At 43.5% G+C, this 13,763-nt stretch overlaps 1 protein-coding gene across 1 annotated transcript; it reads left to right on the top strand.

Annotated features, from left to right (window-relative positions):
* Positions 1-324: 324 nt before the first annotated feature.
* Positions 325-13,431, top strand: LOC129823255 (XK-related protein 9-like). The gene is made up of 4 exons (XM_055882174.1): positions 325-904; positions 4,400-4,611; positions 12,399-12,481; positions 12,610-13,431. The coding sequence occupies exons 1-4, from the start codon at positions 588-590 to the stop codon at positions 13,171-13,173; spliced, it is 1,176 nt and encodes a 391-aa protein (XP_055738149.1). The 5' UTR covers positions 325-587; the 3' UTR covers positions 13,174-13,431.
* Positions 13,432-13,763: the final 332 nt, after the last annotated feature.

Here is a 13,763-nt window from a genome sequence, read left to right as displayed (position 1 = left end):
TCAGCTCAGGGGATACAAACCAGTGAACTTTGGGTTACTGGCCCGACACTCTTACCTGCTAGGCTACCTGCCGCTCCGCCAGCAGTTCATTATCAAGAGTTTATGATGAGAGAAAAGAAGGCAAAGGGTAATGTGAAATCAGAGAAACAGGACACATCATCTGAGCTCAACTACAGTCACGGCAATGTATGGATTTGACTGTTTTATTTATATGTGAATAGTTTATAATGGTTTTAAACATAATTTATGCATCTGACTAAATTCTATTTATGATATATCTGATTTCTGGTCCTAAAATTCTGTATTCTTCTTTTACAGGGTATTGAGATGTTCTTGTGGACAGTATAATCTCGGAAATCCCAGACCTGTCGGGAAGCATTGTTCATATGGGAGGCAGGCAACCTCGTGGGATTAAGGACAGACCATTCCTCCCCATAGCAACTATGCATATAAGTCATTCCAGAACCAACAACTCCCCCCCAAAAACAAGCTCAATCAATCACCCAGAAGATTTACATTTACAGAATTTTCACTTTAGTCATCGACTTAGTGACTTCTTGTCATTGAGTGAAAACTGACCAACAAACATGCTTCAAACAGACCCTGAGTTCACTAAAACACGATGGATCTGTACAGTCGTAGGACTGGGCTTTTACCTGGTGGACATTGTGACAGATGTGGGACTAGCAGTGAAGTACTTCCTGGTCGGAGACCTGGTCTGGGCTGGACTGACTCTAGTCTCTGTGGCGGTCTCATCGGCAGCCACACAGGTCTTCAGCTACACCTGGTACAGAGATGACATGAGAAAACCCCTTGTTAACCCTGGTGGAGATGGGCTGATATCTTGTATGAATAGAGGAGGACTGATTGGACTCCATGTCATGCAGACGGGCATCTTTACCAGGTATGTGAAGGTATTAGGTGACATATATGAATATTACATTTATTCTCAACTTCATAGTGACGTTCGCTTGTGATGTTCACAAGATATACACACGATAATACACTTCCCCGAGGGGATGACGAAATAATCCAAAAGTAATTTTCATCTTTGACAGTTATTTAGCCTTTGTATCCTGGTATCTTTTGAAATCAGATCTTTAGATGCAGGTTAGTGTTATAAAGTCAGACTTATTTAACACAAAGACAAGTACAATGACAGATAAGACTGTGTTCTCTTGCATGGGACTGAAACTCCATGTCTTAATATTCTCTCTGTCTTTACACATCATCTGGTATTCTCAGGAAGTGAGAGGGACTTGTCAACAGTCCTTATATTCTCTCTGTCTTTACACATCATCTGGCATTCTCAGGAAGTGAGAGGGACTTGTCAACAGTCCTTATATTCTCTCTGTCTTTACACATCATCTGGCATTCTCAGGAAGTGAGAGGGACTTGTCAACAGTCCTTATATTCTCTCTGTCTTTACACATCATCTGGCATTCTCAGGAAGTGAGAGGGACTTGTCAACAGTCCTTATATTCTCTCTGTCTTTACACATCATCTGGCATTCTCAGGAAGTGAGAGGGACTTGTCAACAGTCCTTATATTCTCTCTGCCTTTACACATCATCTGGCATTCTTAGGAAGCGAGAGGGACTTGTCAACAGTCCTTATATTCTCTCTGTCTTTACACATCATCTGGCATTCTCAGTAAGTGAGAGGGACTTGTCAACAGTCCTTATATTCTCTCTGTCTTTACACATCATCTGGTATTCTCAAGAAGTGAGAAGGAGTTGTCAACAGTCCTTATATTCTCTATGTCTTTACACATCATCTGGCATTCTCAGGAAGTGAGAGGGACTTGTCAACAGTCCTTATATTCTCTCTGTCTTTACACATCATCTGGCATTCTCAGGAAGTGAGAGTTACTTGTCAACAGTCCTTATATTCTCTCTGTCTTTACACATCATCTGGTATTCTCAAGAAGTGAGAAGGAGTTGTCAACAGTCCTTATATTCTCTCTGTCTTTACACATCATCTGGCATTCTCAGGAAGTGAGAGGGACTTGTCAACAGTCCTTATATTCTCTCTGTCTTTACACATCATCTGGCATTCTCAGGAAGTGAGAGGGACTTGTCAACAGTCCTTATATTCTCTCTGTCTTTACACATCATCTGGCATTCTCAGGAAGTGAGAGTCAACAGTCTTCCGGTAAAATGAATGGCATCTCAAGTATGTTACTTGGGCATAGTGGTAATGTTATGTGTAGACTGGACTTACCATAGTAGTAGCATTACATACTGTACCTGTGCAGACTGGAAATACCACATTCTTGTCTTTCTGTCTGTCTCTAAAGTGCCTTCCGAAAGTGTTCACACCCCTTGACTTTTTCCATATTGTGTTATGTTGTGTTGTGTTATGTGTTGTTATTGTGTTGTGTTATGTTATGTCTGAATTTAAAATTGCTACAATTGAGATTTTGTGTCACTGATCTACACACAAACCCCCCGTAATGTCTTAAAGTAGAATAATGTTTTTAGACATTTTTACAAATTAATTAAATATGAAAAGCTGAAATGTCTTGAGTCAATAAGTACTCAAACTTTTTGTTATAACAAGCCTAAATAAGTTCAGGAGTAGACATGTGCTTAACAAGTCACATAATACGTTTCATGGACTCACTCCGTGTGCAATAATAGTGTTTAACATGATTTTGAATGACTACCTCATCTCTGTACTCCACACATACATTTATCTGTAAAGTCCCTCAATTGAGTAGTGAATTTTCAAGCACAGATTCAACCACAAAGAGCAGGGAGGTTTTCCAATGCTTTGCAAAGAAGGGCACCGATTGTTAGAGAGTTACAAAAAAATGTCAAATAAACATCCGCTGAATATCCCTTTGAGCATGGTGAAGTTATTAATTAGGCTTTGGATGGAGTATCAACCCAGTCACTACAAAGATACAGGTGTCCTTCCTAACTCAGTTGCCGGAGAGGAAGGAAACCGTTCAAAGATTTCACCATGAGGCCAATGGTGACTTTAAAACAGTTACAGAGTTTAATGGCTGTGATAGGAGAAAACTGAGGATGGATCAACAACATTGTAGTTACTCTACAACACGAACGTAATCGACAGAGTGAAAAGAAGGACAGCTATAAATATTAGTGCATTTTACATAAACTGTGATTGATTTTTTAAAAAGTGTTGAACTGTACAAAGAGCAATTTTGTTCTGATAAGTTTTAAAAACGCGCACACTTGTTTTACTAAATGTTACAGATGTGAGACATCTACAGTGTCAAATCTTAAACAGATGTATTTCTCTTCCTCATGAACCCTCTTGCCAAGAATATCTTCATCTTACCTTGAAGAATAGTTTTTTTTTTTTTACATTTTTTACATTTAAGTCATTTAGCAGACGCTCTTCTCCAGAGCGACTTGCAAGTACATACATTCATATTTTTTATTTTTTTGTACTGGCCCCCCGTGGGAATCAAACCCACAACCCTGGCGTTGCAAGCGCCATGCTCTACCAACTGAGCCACACGGGAGTTATTGTTTATTATACAGAATAATAAATATTCCAAAACATACATCCTCTTGGCAACGTGTCACTTAAAGAGTCAATCAGCTGTTTAAACAATAACACAGTATCCTCCACACCACTGTTTTGGTAAAAAAAACTGAGGGACGAGTCTGGAGAAATGTACCCACTCTCAAATCAATAGACAGATCTATGGGATGCCAGGACTGACCGTCCAAAGTTAGAGTGTTAACCATGTTTTGAGGATGCATAGTGTTTGTTCACATTTACTTAGTTTACAAACATTGGAGTGAAACAAGCGTATATTGTGGGTTCTGAAGGGGTACACTAGTTGAACTAAGCTCATTTATAAGTTGTACTTTCCGTGTAAATTATATTTAGTGTCCAAATGTTTACACATCTCTCTCGCTTTGTTAATCAAATCAAATGTTATTCATCACATGCTTCGTCAACAACAGGTGAAGATTAACAGTGAAATGCTTCATTACGGATCTTCTCAACAATACAGAGAGAAACATGGAAACATAATAACGAGGAATAAATACACAATGAGTAATGATAACTAGGCTATATACAGTGAGTACCAGTACAGAGTCTATGAGTAATGATAACCAGGCTATATACAGTGAGTACCAGCACAGAGTCAATGAGTAATGATAACCAGGCTATATACAGTGAGTACCAGTACAGAGTCTATGAGTAATGATAACCAGGCTATATACAGTGAGTACCAGTACAGAGTCAATGAATAATGATAACCAGGCTATATACAGTGAGTACCAGTACAGAGTCTATGTGTTCAGTTACTACCACCTGTTGAAGGCTGGTTTCAGGGTGTCTGTCTGTCTGCCCTCCTGTCCATCCGTCTGTCAGTCTATCTCTATACCAATACACATCTCTCTTTCTGTTAGGTACTACGACCTGTTGAAGGTGGGATACAGGGCGGTGTTTTCCAAGCCTCTTGGGCCTGTTGAATGCCCCAGAGATGTGCACCTGGCCCTGTTTGGCCGAGCGACTGATCTGAGCATGCTCAAACTGTTTGAGACGTTCCTTGAGAGCGTTCCACAGCTAGTCCTCCAACTCTACATTATGCTGGGTCACGGACACAGGTCCATACTACAATGTGAGTACTGTAGCAACGGTCGTCAGAATTGATAAAAGATTTTAAAAACTATTTTTAAAGGTTTTAAAAACAACTAATGAAGGCGACAGTTGAATATTCTCCAAACTTTTAGATTTGTTATAAAATCCATCAGATATTGATAGAATTATAGCACATAAAACATTTTACTGGATTGGACAAGTAATGAATGGAGTTCAGGAATTTTGGTGGAATTCAGGTATTAAATTGATTGTAAAATGTATATATTTAAAAAAATTACATTCGGAAAGTATTCAGACCCCTTCACCTTTTCCACATTTTGTTACGTTACAGCCTTATTCTAAAATGTATTAAATCGTTTATTTCCCTCATCAATCTACACACAATACCCCATAATAACAAACCAAAAACTGTTTTTATTTATGTACATAAGTAAACATTTACATAAGTATTCAGACTCTTTACTCAGTACTTTGTTGAATCACCTTTGGCAGCAATTACAGTATCGAGTCTTCTTGGGTATGACGCTACAAGCTTGGCACACCTGTATTTGGGGAGGTTCTCCCATTCTTCTCTGCAGATCCTCTCAATCTCTGTCAGGTTGGATGGGGAGCGTCGCTGCACAGCAATTTTCAGGTCTCTCCAGAGATGTTCAATCCGGTTCAAGTCCGAGCTCTGGCTGGGCCACTCAAGGACATTCAGAGACTTGTCCCAAAGCCACTCCTGCGTTGTCTTGGCTGTGTGCTTAGGGTCGTTGTCCTGCTGGAAGGTGAACCTTCGCCCCAGTCTGAGGCCCTGAGCGCTCTGGAGCAGGTTTTCATCAAGGATCTATCTGTACTTTGCTCCTTTCATCTTTATCTCAAACCTGACTAGTCTCTTCATCAGACCAGATAATCTTGTTTTTCATCGTCTGAGTCCTATAGGTGCCTATTGACAAACTCAAAGCGGGCTGTCATGTGTCATGTGCCTTTTACTGAGGAGTGGCTTCAGTCTGGCCACTACAATAAAGGCCTGATTGATGGAGTGCTGCAGAGATGGTTGTCCTTCTGGAAGGTTTTCCCATCTCCACAGAGGAACTCTGGAGCTCTGTCCGAGTGACCATCGAGTTCTTGGTCACCTCCTTGACCAAGACCCTTCTCCCCCAATTGCTCAGTTTGGCCGGGTGGCCAGCTCTAGGAAGAGTCTTGGTGGTCCCACATTTCTTCCATTTAAGAATGATGGAGGCCACTGTGTTCTTGGACCTTCAATACTGCATAAATGTTTTGGTACCCTTCTCCAGATCTGTGCCTCGACATCATCCTGTCTCGGAGCTCTACGGACAATTCCTTTGACCTCATGGCTTGGTTTTTGTTGTTACATGCACTGTCAACTGTGAGACCTTATATAGACAGGTGTGTGCCTTTCCAAATCATGTCCAATCAATTAAATTTACCACATGTAGACTCCAATCAAGTTGTAGAAACATCTCAAGGATGATCAATGGAAACAGGATGGATCTGAGCTTAATTTTGAGTCTCACAGCAAAGGGTCTGAATACTTATGTAAATAAGGTATTTCTGTTTTTTGTTTAATAAAAAACGTGTTTTCGCTTTGTAATTATGGGGTATTGTGTGTAGATTAATGAGGATTTGTATGTATTTAATCCATTTTAGAATAAGGCTGTAACATAACAACATTTGGAAAGAGTGAAGGGGTCTGAAAACTTTCAGAATTTACTGTATAAACATTTTCATATAGAATCAGGAATTTGTGAAAATATTTTATATTAAAATAAAGAAAATTATATGTGCGTCATATATGAAAACTTTAATACAAAGGGTTCACCCTACCTGTATTTACCTGCTCTGTCTACCCTACTTGTATTTACCTGCTCTGTCTACCCTACCTGTATTTACCTGCTCTGTCTACCCTACCTGTATTCACCTGCTCTGTCTACCCTACCTGTATTTACCTGCTCTGTCTACCCTACCTGTATTTACCTGCTCTGTCTACCCTACCTGTATTCACCTGCTCTGTCTACCCTACCTGTATTTACCTGCTCTGTCTACCCTACCTGTATTTACCTGTTCTGTGTACCCTACCTGTATTTACCTGTGCTGTCTACCCTACCTGTATTCACCTGCTCTGTGTACCCTACCTGTATTCACCTGCTCTGTCTACCCTACCTGTATTTACCTGCTCTGTCTACCATACCTGTATTCACCTGCTCTGTCTACCCTACCTGTATTTACCTGCTCTGTCTACCCTACCTGTATTTACCTGTTCTGTGTACCCTACCTGTATTCACCTGCTCTGTCTACCCTACCTGTATTTACCTGCTCTGTCTACCCTACCTGTATTTACCTGCTCTGTCTACCCTACCTGTATTTACCTGCTCTGTCTACCCTACCTGTATTTACCTGCTCTGTCTACCCTACCTGTATTTACTTGCTCTGTCTACCCTACCTGTATTTACCTGTTCTGTCTACCCTACCTGTATTTACCTGCTCTGTCTACCCTACCTGTATGTACCTGTTCTGTGTACCCTACCTGTATACACCTGTTCTGTGTACCCTACCTGTATTCACCTGCTCTGTCTACCTTACCTGTATTTACCTGCTCTGTCTACCCTACCTGTATTTACCTGTTCTGTGTACCCTACCTGTATTTACCTGCTCTGTCTACCCTACCTGTATTTACCTGTTCTGTCTACCCTACCTGTATTCACCTGTTCTGTGTCCCCTACCTGTATTTACCTGCTCTGTGTACCCTACCTGTATTCACCTGTTCTGTTCACCCTACCTGTATTCACCTGCTCTGTTCACCCTACCTGTATTCACCTGCTCTGTCTACCCTACCTGTATTCACCTGTTCTGTGTACCCTACCTGTATTCACCTGCTCTGTTCACCCTACCTGTATTCACCTGTTCTGTCTACCCTACCTGTATTTACCTGCTCTGTCTACCCTACCTGTATTTACCTGCTCTGTCTACCCTACCTGTATTTACCTGCTCTGTCTACCCTACCTGTATTTACCTGTTCTGTCTACCCTACCTGTATTTACCTGCTCTGTCTACCCTACCTTTATTTACCTGCTCTTTCTATCCTACCTGTATTTACCTGTGCTGTCTACCCTACCTGTATTCACCTGCTCTGTCTACCCTACCTGTATTTACCTGCTCTGTCTACCCTACCTGTATTTACCTCCTCTGTCTACCCTACCTGTATTTACCTGTTCTGTCTACCCTACCTGTATTTACCTGTGCTGTCTACCCTACCTGTATTTACCTGCTCTGTCTACCCTACCTGTATGTACCTGTTCTGTGTACCCTACCTGTATACACCTGTTCTGTGTACCCTACCTGTATTCACCTGCTCTGTCTACCTTACCTGTATTTACCTGCTCTGTCTACCCTACCTGTATTTACCTGTTCTGTGTACCCTACCTGTATTTACCTGCTCTGTCTACCCTACCTGTATTTACCTGTTCTGTCTACCCTACCTGTATTCACCTGTTCTGTGTCCCCTACCTGTATTTACCTGCTCTGTGTACCCTACCTGTATTCACCTGTTCTGTTCACCCTACCTGTATTCACCTGCTCTGTTCACCCTACCTGTATTCACCTGCTCTGTCTACCCTACCTGTATTCACCTGTTCTGTGTACCCTACCTGTATTCACCTGCTCTGTTCACCCTACCTGTATTCACCTGTTCTGTCTACCCTACCTGTATTTACCTGCTCTGTCTACCCTACCTGTATTTACCTGCTCTGTCTACCCTACCTGTATTTACCTGCTCTGTCTACCCTACCTGTATTTACCTGTTCTGTCTACCCTACCTGTATTTACCTGCTCTGTCTACCCTACCTTTATTTACCTGCTCTTTCTATCCTACCTGTATTTACCTGTGCTGTCTACCCTACCTGTATTCACCTGCTCTGTCTACCCTACCTGTATTTACCTGCTCTGTCTACCCTACCTGTATTTACCTCCTCTGTCTACCCTACCTGTATTTACCTGTTCTGTCTACCCTACCTGTATTTACCTGTGCTGTCTACCCTACCTGTATTTACCTGTTCTGTGTACCCTACCTTTATTTACCTGCTCTGTCTACCCTACCTGTATTTACCTGTTCTGTCTACCCTACCTGTATTTACCTGCTCTGTCTACCCTACCTTTATTTACCTTCTCTGTCTACCCTACCTGTATTTACCTGCTCTGTCTACCCTACCTGTATTTACCTGTTCTGTCTACCCTACCTGTATTTACCTGTTCTGTCTACCCTACCTTTATTTACCTGCTCTGTCTACCCTACCTGTATTCACCTGCTCTGTCTACCCTACCTGTATTTACCTGATCTGTCTACCCTACATGTATTCACCTGCTCTGTCTACCCTACCTGTATTTACCTGTTCTGTTCACCCTACCTGTATTTACCTGCTCTGTCTACCCTACCTGTATTTACCTGCTCTGTCTACCCTACCTGTATTTACCTGCTCTGTCTACCCTACCTGTATTCACCTGCTCTGTCTACCCTACCTGTATTTACCTGCTCTGTCTACCCTACCTGTATTTACCTGCTCTGTCTATCCTACCTGTATTTACCTGCTCTGTCTACCCTACCTGTATTCACCTGTTCTGTCTACCCTACCTGTATTTACCTGCTCTGTCTACCCTACCTGTATTCACCTGCTCTGTCTACCCTACCTGTATTTACCTGCTCTGTCTACCCTACCTGTATTTACCTGCTCTGTCTACCCTACCTGTATTCACCTGCTCTGTCTACCCTACCTGTATTTACCTGCTCTGTCTACCCTACCTGTATTTACCTGTTCTGTGTACCCTACCTGTATTTACCTGTGCTGTCTACCCTACCTGTATTCACCTGCTCTGTGTACCCTACCTGTATTCACCTGCTCTGTCTACCCTACCTGTATTTACCTGCTCTGTCTACCCTACCTGTATTTACCTGTTCTGTGTACCCTACCTGTATTTACCTGCTCTGTGTACCCTACCTGTATACACCTGCTCTGTCTACCCTACCTGTATTTACCTGCTCTGTCTACCCTACCTGTATTTACCTGCTCTGTCTACCCTACCTGTATTTACCTGCTCTGTCTACCCTACCTGTATTTACCTGCTCTGTCTACCCTACCTGTATTTACCTGCTCTGTCTACCCTACCTGTATTTACCTGCTCTGTCTACCCTACCTGTATTTACCTGCTCTGTCTACCCTACCTGTATTTACCTGCTCTGTTCACCCTACCTGTATTTACCTGCTCTGTGTACCCTACCTCTATTCACCTGCTCTGTCTACCCTACCTGTATTTACCTGTTCTGTCTACCCTACCTGTATTTACCTGTTCCGTTCACCCTACCTGTATTCACCTGTTCTGTCTACCCTACCTGTATTTACCTGCTCTGTTCACCCTACCTGTATTTACCTGCTCTGTCTACCCTACCTGTATTTACCTGCTCTGTCTACTCTACCTCCATTCACCTGCTTTGTGTCCCCTACCTGCACTCACCTGCTTTGTGAACCCTACCTGCACTCACCTGCTCTGTCTAGACTGCCTGCACTCACCTACTCTGTCTAGACAGCCTGTACTCACCTGCTCTGTCTAGGCTGCCTGCACTCACCTGCTCTGTCTAGACTGCCTGCACTCACCTGCTCTGTCTAGACTGCCTGCACTCACCTGCTCTGTCTAGGCATTCTGCACTCACCTGCTCTGTCTAGACTGCCTGGACTCACCTGCTCTGTCTAGGCTGCCTGCACTCACCTGCTCCGACTACCCTGCTTGCATTCACCTGCTCTGTCTAGACTGCCTCAGTAATTGCCTTTGTCGAGTTCTGTTGCATAATTCAACAAGTGTATCAACAGCCAAGAGAGAGAGAGAGAGAGACTGTGTGTGTTAGAGAGAGAGCAAACAAGAGAGAGAGCAAACAAGAGAGAGAGACTGTGTGTGTTAGAGAGAGAGAGAGAGCAAATAAGAGAGAGAGAGAGAGAGAGAGCAAACGAGAGAGAGAGAGAGAGAGGGAGACTGTGTGTGTTAGAGAGAGAGAAAGAGAGAGAGAAAGAAAAAGAGAGAGAGCGCAAACAAGAGAGAGAGAGGGAGAGAGAGAGAGAGAGAGAGAGAGAGAGAGAGGGAGGGAGAGGGAGGGAGAGAGAGAGAAAGAGAGAGAGAGAAAGAGAGAGAGAGACAGAGAGAGAGAGACGGAGAGAGAGAGAGGGAGAGAGAGAGAGAGAGAGAGAGAGAGAGAGAGAGACAGAGAGAGACAGAGAGAGACAGAGAGAGACTGCAGCCACAACTTTTGGGAGACTTGCCCATTTCTCTCCAAAATATATACACACTAGAACCAGACTAGAACTAGACTAGAACCACACTTTAACCACACTAGAACCACACTAGAACCACACTAGAACCACACTAGAACTAGAATTGGACCACACTAGAACCACACTAGAACTAGACTAGAACCACACTAGAACTAGACTAGAACCACACTGAACTAGACTAGAACCACACTAGAACTAGACTAGAACCAGACTAGAGCTAGACTAGAACTAGACTAGAACCACACTAGAACTAGACTAGAACCACACTAGAACTAGACTAGAACCACACTAGAACTAGACTAGAACCACACTAGAACTAGACTAGAACCACACTAGAACTAGACTAGAACCACACTAGAACCAGACTAGAATCACACTAGAACCAGACTAGAACCACACTAGAACCAGACTAGAACCACACTAGAACCAGACTAGAACCAGACTAGAACTAGACTAGAACCACACTAGAACCAGACTAGAGCTAGACTAGAACCACACTAGAACCAGACTAGAGCTAGACTAGAACCACACTAGAACCAGACTAGAGCTAGACTAGAACCACACTAGAACCAGACTAGAGCTAGACTAGAACCACACTAGAACCAGACTAGAGCTAGACTAGAACCACACTAGAACCAGACTAGAGCTAGACTAGAACCACACTAGAACCACACTAGATCTGCTGCTCTTCTTGTGAGTGTAAGCGTGTTTACCACTACCGCAAATATCTCAAATGCCTGTCTCTCACATGTCTGTCTGTCACATGTCTGTCTCTCACATGTCTGTCTCGCACATGTCTGTCTCTCACATGTCTGTCTGTCACATGCCTGTCTGTCACATGTCTCTCTCTCACATGTCTGTCTCTCACATGTCTGTCTCTCACATGTCTCTCTCTCACATGTCTGTCTCTCACATGTCTGTCTCGCACATGTCTGTCTCTCACATGCCTGTCTCTCACATGTCTGTCTCTCAGATGTCTGTCTCTCACATGTCTGTCTCTCACATGCCTGTCTGTCACATGCCTGTCTGTCACATGCCTGTCTGTCACATGCCTGTCTCTCACATGTCTGTCTCTCACATGTCTGTCTCTCACATGTCTGTCTCTCACATGCCTGTCTCTCACATGTCTGTCTCGCACATGTCTGTCTCTCAGATGTCTGTCTGTCACATGCCTGTCTCGCACATGTCTGTCTCTCAGATGTCTGTCTCTCACATGCCTGTCTGTCACATGTCTGTCTCTCACATGTCTGTCTCGCACATGTCTGTCTCTCACATGTCTGTCTCTCACATGCCTGTCTGTCACATGTCTGTCTCTCACATGTCTGTCTCGCACATGTCTGTCTCTCACATGTCTGTCTCTCACATGCCTGTCTGTCACATGTCTGTCTCTCACATGTCTGTCTCTCACATGTCTGTCTCTCACATGCCTGTCTCTCACATGCCTGTATTGCAAGATCCTTCTCTAATCTGTGTCTCATCTTCCCCTGTCCAGGCATCTGCATGGTGGGCTCATTCATCAACATCGCCTGGGCTATAGTGGACTACCGCCGGTGTCTCCGCCGATCCTTACCCCAGGTAATATAATAATGATATATAATATATTAATATATAATAACATAATCATATGATCATATAGTGATATATATATATTTATATATATATGTATATATAAAATTATAATAATGAATATATAACATCCCCAGGTCCGAGAGATGCCTTCTGGCCTCCCTACCTTCGTCTACCTCCTGTACAAGCTGTTGACCATCACCTCTCACATCCTCAGCCTCAGCCTCTTCCTCATCCTCAGCCCCTACAGTACCCTGGGAATGGCTGTCGTCTGGCTGGCTGGAACCGTCTGGGCCCATTGGGTCCGTACGGACTTCTGCACGTCTAAAGGTCTAGAGAGGCTCTATCGGATCATCGTGGGAGTCGTCCTCATATTCACATTCTTTAACGTGAAAGGACAGGATGCCAGTTGGCCGATGGCTGTGTACTACGTTCTCTTTGCGTTAGTGAACCTCTCTTGTCCTTTGCTGCTGGTTCTGGTGAGGCCAGAGGTTAACGCTACTGAGTACTTTTGGCCGGTGACTCTGCTGATATTTGGAGGGACCGTTCTAGGGCTGGCCTGTCTGGTCCTGTATTATACTGTCTGCCATCCCAGAGGGAGGAGTCTACAGGCAGATGAGTTGGATGGACACATGGGACAGGAGAGAGAAACAGAGATGCCAGACAACATGGTGAGAATTAGGAACTTCCTACAGCTCTGAGCCTCGTCTTCCTATTTGCCGCTTTGATTCGATGGACGAGTTAAAATGGCAGTCAGGCGTTCGAAAAACAAAGTGGACACCCAGACACTTTGTTTTGGTACACAGCTGAGGGATGGGTAGGAGAAACAGAGCTACTAAGACAAACTCTGTTTGTTGGACTGCCTGGTTGGTGAACTCTGACTGTCATCCTTTTGGTTATTAAGTCACTGCAACCTTCTCTTATCAGTTGTCTTTACAGTACGCTGCAGTCATACAGCTGCTGTTGTCTTTACAGTACGCTACAGTCATACAGCTGCTGTTGTCTTTACAGTATGCTACAGTCATACAGCTGCTGTTGTCTTTACAGTACGCTGCCGTCATACAGCTGCTGTTGTCTTTACAGTACGCTACAGTCATACAGCTGCTGTTGTCTTTACAGTACGCTACAGTCATACAGCTGCTGTTGTCTTTACAGTACGCTACAGTCATACAGCTGCTGTTGTCTTTACAGTACGCTACAGTCATACAGCTGCTGTTGTCTTTACAGTATGCTCCAGTCACACAGCTGCTGTTGTCTTTACAGTACGCTACAGTCATACAGCTGCTGTTGT

The sequence above is a fragment of the Salvelinus fontinalis genome, chromosome 25 (assembly GCF_029448725.1).
Source record: "Salvelinus fontinalis isolate EN_2023a chromosome 25, ASM2944872v1, whole genome shotgun sequence".
Lineage (NCBI taxonomy): Eukaryota > Metazoa > Chordata > Actinopteri > Salmoniformes > Salmonidae > Salvelinus > Salvelinus fontinalis.
The sequence above is the reverse complement of the archived record's forward strand: the minus strand, read 5'-3'. Positions and strand labels throughout refer to the sequence as shown.

Coding starts and splice junctions, on each gene's coding strand:
- LOC129823255 (XM_055882174.1), top strand. CDS start 588: ATGCTTCAAACAGACCCTGAGTTCACTAAAACACGATGGATCTGTACA. Junction 905..4,399: donor CAGACGGGCATCTTTACCAG/GTATGTGAAGGT, acceptor TCTTTCTGTTAG/GTACTACGACCTGTTGAAGG. Junction 4,612..12,398: donor ACACAGGTCCATACTACAAT/GTGAGTACTGTA, acceptor TCCCCTGTCCAG/GCATCTGCATGGTGGGCTCA.